Here is a 12,209-nt window from a genome sequence, read left to right on the forward strand (position 1 = left end):
CTAGAAATTTCTTCTTCCTCCAGCACAACTCTGTGGCCAAAGTTGTCATATAGTCACGCTGGAGGACCTAGAGATTCCTAGAAAGAACATATTAATCTAATATACAAATTCCTGTATATCATCACATAACAGTTGCCTTTGCATCATAGTCGCACCCTCATTTTCAGGGTGGCAAAAAGGGAATGTAAGTATTCCCTGCATAATAGGCAGTGGCACACTCTTAGTTCACTTGCCTTGGGTGCAACTTCCCGTTCAAGTCTATGGGGTTTCACTCGACTACTGGCCAAGTGAGGCCCCATTGCTGCAATTTTTTTCACTGAATAATCATTGCATCTCCCCGCTTTTAAATCCAAAACGGGATAAAAACATGCAACTATTACATTGTGAAATACGGTAATCAGATTCACAAATGCGAAACTCACAAATGAAGAGAGATAACTGTACAATGTTGCTTTCTGTTACTTGTTATCATCATTTTATTCTACTGATATTAAGTGAAGTAGTTGTGGCAGTGAATGTTTGCCGTTTATATGTATGTTAACCGCCCTGAGTCCCTCTGGGGAGAGAGGGCAGTCTAGAAATAAAAAATTATTATTATTATTATTATTGACACAACAACGTTGTATGACACAGCAAGCAAGATAGATATGCTGGATTTCGTATCACAAAATCACAAGTCGAACACTTCCCAAGTATTTAGGACTGTGTGATGTATTTTCGGATGATGTGTGCAGAACCTGGGACCACCTGTACTGGTTTCTGCCAGAGTCTTTGACGTTCAATCTTGAGGTCCTGATAGTGGCTGAATTTTTCCTGTTGTTTTTCGTCAATGCGACTGTCACCTGGGATGGCAACATCAATGATCCAAATCTTTTTCTTTTCCACAACTGTGATGTCTGATGTGTTGCTTTCCAGAACTTTGTCAGTCTGGATTCGAAAGTCCCACAGTATCTTTGTGTGTTCATTTTCCATTACCTTTGCAGGTTTGTGATCCCACCAATTCTTTGCTGCTGGGTGGTGGTACTTGAGTCATAAGTTCCAATGAATCATTTGGGCCACATAGTTGTGCCTCTGTTTGTAGTCTGTCTGTGAGATTTTCTTACAGCAACTGAGGAGATGATCAATGGTTTCGTCAGCTTCCTTGCACAGTCTGTATTTTGGGTCATCAGCTGATTTTTCGATCTTGGCCTTAATTGCATTTGTTCTGATGGCTTGCTCTTGGGCTGCAAGGATCAGGCCTTCTGTCTCCTTCTTCAGTGTCTCATTTGTGAGCCATAGCCAGGTCTTCTCCTTGTCAGCTTTTCCTTCAATTTTGTCAAGGAACTTTCCATGCAATGTTTTTTTGTGCCAGCTGTCAGCTCTAGTTTGTAGTGCGGTTTTCTTGTACTGATTATTATTATTATTACTACTACTACTACTACTACTACTACTACTAAGGACAAGCTCACATTAGAACTCTAAAGCATAGGTCCTCATTTCCCTCTGAACCGGTTTGCTCCTGCAGAATTCTAGGGAATGTAGTTTAGGGCAGAGTAATGAAAAATCAAAATGTGTAGTCCATGCATGCCTTGCCTAATAAAGAAGATATGTGCCACACAGGTGAACAATAAAGAACAAATGGTTTATTCTTCTTAAACCCAGAACAACATATGTACAATGTGATCAGTTGCACCAACTCACATAATGTCCTTTCATGAGAGATTTAAAATAGCCTTTCTTTTTTTCCCATGTGGATACTTTCCTTCCAGCACCTCATGAAGCAAGAGCACACTTCAAACTCTGCCTCTCTCTATCTGCTTCCCTCTTCAAACTGTCAAAGAGCAATCAATGTGAGGTTAACATGGTTAGCAAAAACACTCCCCTTTGCATACATTATTTGCACAGGGCATTTGAATATCTGAGTTTTAGAGTATGTGTAAAATGCAGGAATTTGGTGAAGGTGTGAATGTAAAGGACTGTAAGAAATTTCTAGACTGCAACATTTGCAAGAAGACAAAAGCCCAGTCAGCACCAATTTGCAAGAATTTGTTTAAGGAACTCAGAGAAACCCTTTCAATGGCTGCATGCATATCTAATTGGCCCATTTAAGCCCATAAAGGTGGGGCAATTTTCTGTTTATGTATTCTATTTCTAGAATTAACAACACAGTTTTCAATGTTCTGCCCAAATACTTAACATAAACCTCCCCTTGCCCCTCAACATGATAACTCTTACCATCTGCAAGGGACACTTTTGCACACTTCGGTTTAGTACGATTGGAAATTTGCTCTCTATCATTAACAATATGCTGAGAGCACCCAGAGTCAATATAGAAAATGTCTTTACTCTCTGAACGTCCTTGGGACTGCACTACCTTGGCATGCGATGAACCCCTCCTCTGGTTTACCTTCTTTTCTTGTTGCTCAGGACAGTTTCTCTTGAGGTGTTTAGGAGAACCGAAGTTGAAGCATCTCTTAACCATGCAGACTCTACAACTGTCACTGCTACAACTGCTCCTGTTGATCGCCTCCCCTGGGAATCCATTCCACAATCCTTTCTCCTCTCCCAGTTGGCTGTTAATCTTGCACAGGTATGCTGCGTATACAAGTGACTGATTTGACCTTGAAGGAACTGGAGGCGGTGATGGCCGACAGGGAGCTGTGGCATGGACTGGTCCATGAGGTCTCGAAGAGTCGAAAACGACTGAACGAGTGAGATGACGACGAGTGGAAGCAATTCAAGTGAATTAATGATGAAATCGAAAGATTTGTCCATTGAGAACAAAACAATAAAACATTTGTTCTCCTCAGAGAGGCAGAAACCTCTTTCTCCCAGCTGCAAAAATAAGCCCTGCAGAATTTGCAAATGTTCCCTCAGGCTTTCACTCTATTGCAAACACTTCCAGTACAATCTCCTGGCAAGGACAGCCACTGTCACTGCTGAATCTGAAGCATGGACCTCTTGTAGCCTTACCCAAATCTTATGGGCAATAGACAGGCTGCTTATTTATTTATTTACAGCATTTATATTCCGCCCTTCTCACCCTGAAGGGGACTCAGGGTGGATCACATTACACATATAGGCAAACATTCAATGCCTTTTAACATAGAACAAAGACAAGACAAACATAGGCTCCGAGCGGGCCTCGAACTCATGACCTCCTGGTCAGAGTGATTCATTGCAGTTAATTGCAGCTGGCTTGCTCTCCCACCTGCACCACAGCCCGGGCCCCTTATCTGGCCCCTTATCATACACGCTTAGGATGAGGATTAATCTGGCTCTCTCATTGGCTCTGTGTTGTTCTTCTGAAGCTTCCCCCTGGACTGGAGTCATTGCACACTCCCACAAGGATTCCCTTTTCAGATAATTCTCCATTCTTAATTTCCAAATGGAGTCGTTACTAGCATTCAACCTTGCCATTGGGAAAGCAGCAAGATTTGCCTCCATCTTCCCAGATTCTGTAAAAACAAAGCTTTAAGAAATATTTAATTACAGTCCTTTCAAAATGACTCTAGCAGTGGCACTGGCACAAAACATATGTGGCACTGAGGCATGAGACTGGGCCCATAATCTGTGATGTAATGAAAAATCAAAATGTGTGGTCTAAGCCCGTGCACAGTGAATTCTGAAGAAAGAAGCAGAGAGAGAGACACAGCGTTTGAAGAGTACTCTTGCTTCATGAGCTGCTGGAAGGAATTTATTCTCATGGACAAAGGAAATACTATTTTAAATCTCTCATGAAAGGACATTATGTGAGTTGGTGCAACTGATCACACTGTACATATGTTCTGGATATAAGAAGAATAAATTATTTGTTCTTTATTGTTCACCTGCACATATTATTGGCACATATCTTCTTTCTCTGGCAAGGCAGTGTGTGGACTATACATTTTGGTTTTTCATTATGTATCATAGCTGCCCCATCCAATGGTTAGAGTTATCAGATTGAAAACAGCTTCTGTGTCTTTAATACTTTATTACAAGAAATGATTTCAATAGATGTTGCTTGTTGTACATCCAGTTAACAAGCAACACTTATGCTGAAATTAAATAATGACTAAACTGGATCCACCTTTAATGTCAACTCTAGCTCCCCCTCCCCCCCCAAATGATATTTTGATCTCTTGCAGCTTTAGGTCTGCATTTTCTCCACCTCCTTTGGCACTGGATTGCTCTTTGACTATGAGAGCTATGGGTCAACTAGAGATGAGAAAAGTTCACTTTGGGGGCTGAACTCAGTGGCAAATAACTTCAAGGTCACATGCACCTTGTCATGCTTCACAGAGTTGGAGGTACAGATATGTGGGTGGTATTTTCCAAGGCCGGCTGATAAGGAAAAGTGAAAGAATGCTTTTGCAGCATTTGATGAGGTGATCTTTGAAAAACGGCATGCCTTTTGTGCTTCTTTGGCTGACCTTATCCAAGTATTCCAGTAGTAAAGACTTCAGAAGTTTAATTTTAGGAAAACCATCTTTCTATAGACTCATAAAATCGTAGAGTTGAACAAGATCACAAGGGTCATCCAGTCCAACCCCATCCTGCTAGGAGGGAACACACAATCAAAGCTCCCCTGATCGATGGCCATCCAGTCTCTGCTTAAAAACTTCCAGAGGAAGAGACTCCAGCACACTCTTAGGTAGCATGTTCCGCTGTGGCAAAGAGCTCTTACTATCAGGAAGTTCTTCCTAATGTTTAGATGGAATCTTTTTTTCCTGCAATGTAATCTTTTCTGACATCTGTTTTAATCAGTACTGTTTTTTTTACATTGGCTCCTATACAAACAGTAGCTCCTCTTATGCAAACAGTACCTCCAGTTCAAACAAATGCAGTTCATTTCAGAGCATCAGAGAGAGTTCAAGCATAAAGCCAAATGAATGAGCCAAGAAAAGTGGCCTCAGAATCATATCCTCTTTCACTTCCTTCTCTTCTTCTCTACTATAAATGCAGCCCAGTGGTTTTTGCTTGAAGAGTTTGTCATTTCATCCATCAACATTTGCAATCCTGGAATAGGATAAAATGGCAAACAGTGATTTGCCTCATCCAAGGAGGAAAATTCAGATACATAAAGTATGAGGAGGTAGAAAACTATCCCAAGATAGTTCTTTGCTCATTTTAAGAATGCTAAATGGTTGTTAAAATTATTCAAGCCTAGTTATTTTAGCACAGAGGTTGGCACACTGACTGTATTCTTGTCTCTGCGTGACTTATGTTTTGGAAGCCATATGGAACTCATTTGCTTTTATGTTGCAGGTACAAATTGGTCAGTATATATTCTAAACAGTATGGTGGCTGAAATTTACAAGGATGTTTCACCCCCTAATAACTTTCAACTGCTTGAGTTTGGACGTTCAGAAAAAATTAAGGTCAGCATGAACTCAAAGTCATTTTAGGAAAGTCAGTGTGTACATGACTTCTGTTGACAATGTGTCATAATTTATAACAATTGTGTGATTAATAACATTACAGTTGCATTTGTTATATTATCCAATGCATATTTGTACAGTTCCTCCACATTTGCAGTTTTGACTTTGTGGATGTGATTATTCACAGATGTTATTTTTTAAAAAATCTCTAGGGATCTCTAATGCATAACTGTATTATGAAACTGCATTATATGAGTCTACACTGCCATATAATGCAGTTCAATGCAGTTAAAGGGCATTATAAAACTGCATTATATGGCAGTGTACATGAGGCTTAATTCCTCCAGAGCCCTTCCAGACAGGCCCTGATGCATCATTTCCAAGAGTAAGGAGGACTCTCCGGGGAAGCCAGCACTACTAGCAGGCCCCTGGGGTAAGTTCTGAGGGAGGAATTGGGCACAGGTGTATAGCCATCAGGATGCCATCTAGCCACCCGTTGAGGGAAATCTCGGGGTTATGAGAGGGGGTGGGGAATCTAATTCAGGAGGAAGCAGGTTATTTTAACCTGCGTTCTCATGAATTTTAGTATAGTGTAAAAGAGCCCCCAGTGTGATTCTGTGGTCAACTTTCTCCAGTCAAAATAAAAGGATCTGAAGATGTATAGAGACAAGACCTCTCTAAGGCCACTTCTATACTGCCATATAAAATCCAGATTACCTACTTTAATGTTGATAATCAGAAATGTGTCATTAATATTGTGAAGGCAGTATTTAATTCAGGAGTCACCGGTGGTGCAGTGGGTTAAATCGCTGAGCTGCTGAACTTGCTGACCGAAAAGTCACCGGTTCGAATCTGGGGACTGGGGTAAGCTTTAGCTATTTGCCCCAGCTTCTGCCAACCTAGCAGTTCGAAAACATGCAAATGTGAGTAGATCAATAGGTACTGCTCCGGCGGGAAGGTTACGGCACTCCATGCAGTCATGCCAGCCACATGACCTAGGAGCTGTGTACGGAGAACGCTGGCTCTTCTGCTTAGAAATGGAGATGAGCACCAACCCCCAGAGTTGGACACAACTGGACTTAATGTCAGGGGAAAACCTTTACCTTTATCCTAGTATTTAATTCATTGTTAGTGTTGACTAATATAAATTATTATTTTTTAAAAAAAACCAAGGGTTTTTCATAGAATGGCATATTTAGTTGTCTGGGTTGCCCCCTAGTGGCTAATTTTAGTTAAGAATTTAGTTTTTTAAACTGGCCATTTATTCAGCCCCCAGTGGCCTAGGGGATTAAAGCCTTGTGACTTGAAGGTTGGGTTGCTGACCTGAAGGCTGCCAGGTTTGAATCTCACCCGGGGAGAGAATGGATGAGCTCCCTCTATCAGCTCCAGCTCCATGCGGGGACATGAGAGAAGCCTCCCACAAGGATGGTAAAAACATCAGCTCCAGCTCCATGCGGGGACATGAGAGAAGCCTCCCACAAGGATGGTAAAAGCATCAAAACATCCAGGCGTCCCCCGGGCAACGTCCTTGCAGACGGCCAATTCTCTCACACCAGAAGCAACTCAAGTTGCTCCTGACACGAAAAAAAAAGTTTTGTAAAGCACTGGATTACAAATCTTAGAGTCTGATTTATAATAGGGGATTGTGAGAGTTGTACTGCTATGAATTTGGAAATGCTAGATTGGAGTCAGGTTTCTATAGCATGGGGTCCAACAATCCAAGCATTTGGGTTTTGTCACAGATCTGCATTTCCCTTCTGTTCACTGCCACCTATCCATCTGTGTCAAAATGTATCTTGTTGATTCATCCTTTAAATACAGGTTGAACATTCTTTATCTGGAATAATTGAGGCTAGGATTGTTTTGGATTTTTTTTTCAAACCCTGGAATATATGTCTATATCTTGGACATGGGACCCACATGTAAACATTGTTTTCATAAAAGCCTTATACACATAGCCTGAAAGTAATTTAACATTATATTTTGAGTAATTTTGTGCATAACACAAAGTTTGTGTGCACTGAACCACCAGGAAGCAAAGATATCACTATCTCAGCCACCCACATGGACAATTTTATTATTTATTTTTATTTATTGCAACATTTGTATCCCGCCCTTCTCACCCAAAAGGGGACTCAGGGCAGCTGTTGAGGTATTTTGGATTTGGGATTATGGATAAAATATGTTCAGCCTGGACTGCAAGCTGTTTGTCTGGACTGGAAAAGTTGATTAGAAATGATATGTTCATTCAGGTTAGAGAACATACAGTGGACTGTATGTATGCATGCCCAAGTCATACAATAGTATAGTGAAATAGTGTCTCTTATATAAAATGGCAAAATCAAGTCTTGGTTTGGGTTTAAAAGAAGCATTTTCAATATGTGGATGGTAGAATTTGTCGATAGGGAATACCCATTGTAATTCCATGTAGTCGTAAGTAGCTGGTAAATCAAGAAAGTAGAGTTCAGATTAAAAAAAAAATTTCATGCTTCTGAGCATATGCAGAGTATTTTGGGCATAAAAATAACTATAGCTTCTGCCTTTCCATAAACCTAGCATCAAGAAGTGAACTCCATAGAGGTCAATGTTAGAATATATATTTAGTACTAAGGAGCCAGATACCCCAAGTTCACTACTTCATATCTCCAGTTTTATAGCAACCTCAGCGTAACATTTTCACCTTCTATAATGAATAACAAGGCAGTTCTTTGTATCTCAAGCATGGTGAGTGGTATTAACCAGCAACTTCCCAATTTCTATTTACATAGATGTCACACATAGTTACAAATGTTGTCTATTGCTTTCCAGGCCCTACTTCACTATTTCCCTATCTAAGGAAGTGTGTTAGGATACCTGGCTCCATACAATAATACTGTATTCCACACTTGCTAGAAATGGAGGTCCACTTGTGTCTTTCCATATGCGCAAAGAAAACCATTTACAGTAGAGTCTTGCTTATCCAACATAAACGGGCCGGCAGAACGTTGGATAAGCGAATATGTTGGATAATAAGGAGAGATTAAGGAAAAGCCTATTAAACATCAAATTAGGTTATGATTTTACAAATTAAGCACCAAAACATCATGTTATACAACAAATTCGACAGAAAAAATAGTTCAATACACAGTAATGCTATTTAGTAATTACTGTATTTACGAATGTAGTACCAAAATATCACGATGTATTGAAAACATTGACTACAAAAATGCATTGGATAATCCAGAACGTTGGATAAGCGAGTGTTGGATAAGTGAGACTCTACTGTACTTGCTAGTGATTATATTTAACTTTTACTCTAGGATATAAATGAGTGGCCTTCTCCGCGGGTATTTACAACACATCTCCATTACGATAACATCCCTAAATCATTTTTTGAGAATAAAGTGAAGGTAAGTGACTATTTTCACTCCTGATATCATTATCTTGCAGAATTGCTGGGTAATGTTTCAGGAAGTAAATACTAAATAATTGATTACTATAGACCTCACAATATGAGTATGGGATTATCCGCATAACTGGAGTCAGAAGTGTTGTTGTTTCTCTCAGAAGGACACCTTCTACAGCCTTGCTGCATGAACCAAATCCCATCATATAATGCTCCTTTGCTTCCTTCCTCTTCTTTGCAGTTAGTAAGAGGCATCCAGTCCAACCTCCTGCCATGCAGGAAAAGCACAGTCAAAGCACCCCTCACAGCTGACCATCCATCCTCTGTTTAAAAGCCTCCAGAGAAGGAGATTCCACTGGACTCCAAGGCAGCTTATTCCCACTGCTGAACAGCTCTTACCATCAGGAAGTTCTTCCTAATGTTTAGGTGAAATTGTTTATTACTGCAATTTGAGTCTATTGTAGTATCAACAATTCCATCTGAACATTAGGAGGAACTTCACACTTACCTTATTTTCAGTGGTGTGACGGGCTTTCTTCTTCAGCTGTGGAGCCTGGAGAACTACTTCTAAGGCAACTCTGTGGTTGAACTGTCGCTGCTGCCAAAAAGTGGCAGTGGAGGTCAATGGCAGGTTCCTTATCTTTACATTAGGAAAGATGGGTCATGTTACCGAAAACAGACTTCCTCCCATGTAATGAGGAGTAGGGAAGCCGCGAAAGAGTGGGGCGCAGGCCGACAGGTCCCCACGTCCCCTGCGCGAGCACTGCCAGGACGTGCCGAGGCACCTCATTCAAGCGGTGCATGTGACTTGTTTTATTGTCTCTGGAGCAGCTGAAAACAAGCTTGCCCCCTCCTCAATGTGACATACTTTCAAATATTTCACCATGTCTGTCATGTCTCCTCTTAGACTAGGGCCTGAGGCAGAAGTGGAAATTTACTCCACTTAATTTTTTTTGTCTTTTACTGTATTTCTTTCTCACCCCTGTGATGTGACATGCAGATACAGAGAGGTGAAAACATCAGTATTGCCTAAGGGAGCCATTTTCCCCTGGCCACCACCACCATTTTCCCACCCAAATTTTGACAAAAGTCAGAAGAGGTGTGATGGTGGAGAGACTAGAGGGGTTTGTGCTTCTTTTGGATTCTCCCAGGAGGAACAAAGCACTTCCCTGTTGCCACTCTGTTCCGAGGGGGGGATGGTTCCTTTTTCAATAAAAGTTAAGGTACAGCACTCACATTGACCCATAGATACGTTAACTTGGGCTGTTTGGGCGCTGGGTTTTTTTGACTGAAATATTTAGAATTACAGGCAGTTCCTGAGTTACAAACACTTGAATTACAAATGATTCATAGTTAAGAACGGCGATGAGACAACAGGAAGTGAGAGAAATCTACCCATCGGAAGTGAAATTCACTCCTGAAAGAGTTATCTAGGGGAAAAGGGACTTCTTCACTGAAGCTTTATCATCAGTCCTTGTTTCCACGACAAGCCAAAATCCAAATTTTACAGGATCAGAAGTGAAGAGGGGTCATAGTCAGCAAAACAAACACCACAGTGATGTTAAACCTTCCCTATGCTATTCAAAGCTTGTGTGTGTGTGGGGTGGGGGGGGGGGTGGGTGGGGGTACCCTTTCCAACTTACATTCAAATTCAATTTAAGAACAAATCTACAGAACCTATCCTATTCATAACTTGGGGATTGCCCATATGCAGGACTATATAGGGCAGGTAGGATGAGAGTTAATGACAACATTAGTTTAGAGGCAAAGGTAAAAACCTGTAAGTGTTTAGCCTGGATCAAAATCTGTAAAGTTGTCAATAATTCCATACAGAAACTGTTCATGTTATTAGATGCCAATAGCTGCTGAAATCAAGAGTCTAAAATGTATTTTATTTTTGTTTAAATAGATACTTGTGATATTTCGAAATCCTAAAGACACAGCTGTCTCCTATTATCATTTTCAAAACAAAAATCCTTTGCTCCCCAGTAACAGTTCCTGGGATGAATTCTTTCAAAAATTCATGAATGGTGAAGGTAAGTCATAGGCTTGATCGATCCATGAAAAATTTGATTCTAAACTCGTTTCAAAACTAGAGGGGGCAGTTTTTCGTTTTTGTTGCTAATAACGAATTTGGCCCCCAAAATTTTTCGAAATTAACAAAAATTCGTTGTTTTCTAAATTAATTCGTTAATGGCGGACGCGCATGCGCGGTGGCCCAAAAACAGCCCGAAGGGGGGGGGACTTAGGGGGCTCTCCCGCCCTCATTTTTTGAGTGATCTTCTTCAAACTTGGTACAGTGGTAGAACACATTTAACACTGATAGCTCACCAAAATGTGGAACGTTTCCCTTATCCTCTGATTTTTGGCAAATTTTCATAGCTTTTATAATAAACCATTTTTTAATAATTGCAGAAATCTGTTCCTGGTTTGAAAGTCTTATTTCCTGTTAAATTGGGTTGTCTTTACTGTGAAAGTCATTGTTCTACTTCAGAAACTTTGTTTTTGTGGCTGAAACTTTGTTAAATTGGTGTGTGTGTGATATATATTGTGTGTATATATAGTCCCTGCTTGTGTGTGTGTGTGTGTGTGTGTGTGTGTGTGTGTGTGTGTGTGTAGGTAAAGGTAAAGGTATCCCTTGACGTTAAGTTCAGTCATGTCTGACTCTGGGGGTTGGTGCTCATCTCCATTTCTAAGCCCAAGAGCCAGTGTTGTCCATAGACACCTCCAAGGTCATGTGGCCGGCATGACTACATGGAGTGCCGTTACCTTCCCAGAAACACCCAGAAAATGGGAATTCCAGACAGGAAACAATCAGGGCCAGCTAATACCTCCCAACAAAGGATTCCCCCAGGTAGGAAGCAGCCAGGCTTTGAAGCTGCAAGGCTATTCAATGCTAATCAAGGTGACCAATTGCAACATTCACACTTGCCTCCCACAGACAAGAGTTCTTTCTCCCACCCTGGACCTTCCACAGATATATAAACCCCACTTGCCTAGCTTCGCACAGACGTCAAAACCTCTATGTCTGCCACAGATGTGGGTGAAACGTCAGGAGAGAATGCTTCTGGCACATAGCCATAGAGCCCGGAATACATACCACAACAGTGTGATCCCGGCCATGAAAGCTTTCGACAACACAACCACAGTATCCATTCAAGTTCATGTAGCGTGGTATGGACTGGAGACCTGTATTGGGGGGAGGGAGGGTGCGAATCTGGGCCCCTGGGAGCAGCCGAGGACGGGCCTGGCCCACACCCCCTCGCATCCCGGGCCTCTTCCTCCTCACCGCCGGGCCCCTCTCGGTCTCTCCAGGCCTGAGCTGAGGCGAGGCGGCGGCGGCGGCGGCGGCCATTCCCCCCCTCCGTCTTCCTCCTCCTCCTCGGCCTCCTTCCCCCTCGCCCCCTCCCATTGGCTGAGCCTCCCATTGGCTGAGGGGCAAAAGGAAAGGAGTTTGGGTGATTTGCAAAAGCTTTTTTTCT

The 12,209-nt window shown here is 41.7% G+C and overlaps 1 protein-coding gene across 1 annotated transcript in view; it reads left to right on the forward strand.

Annotated features, from left to right (window-relative positions):
• The window catches only part of eif2ak2 (eukaryotic translation initiation factor 2 alpha kinase 2), a 55,842-nt gene that overhangs the window by 591 nt on the left and 43,042 nt on the right, over nt 1-12,209 (forward strand). The window contains exons 2-4 of the mRNA XM_062974327.1: nt 5,230-5,342; nt 8,642-8,731; nt 10,637-10,763. Of these exons, the coding sequence (XP_062830397.1) occupies nt 5,230-5,342; nt 8,642-8,731; nt 10,637-10,763 (330 nt within the window). The remainder of the gene's footprint in view (nt 1-5,229; nt 5,343-8,641; nt 8,732-10,636; nt 10,764-12,209) is intronic.

This window comes from Anolis carolinensis, chromosome 1, assembly GCF_035594765.1.
Source record: "Anolis carolinensis isolate JA03-04 chromosome 1, rAnoCar3.1.pri, whole genome shotgun sequence".
In the NCBI taxonomy this organism is placed as follows: domain Eukaryota; kingdom Metazoa; phylum Chordata; class Lepidosauria; order Squamata; family Dactyloidae; genus Anolis; species Anolis carolinensis.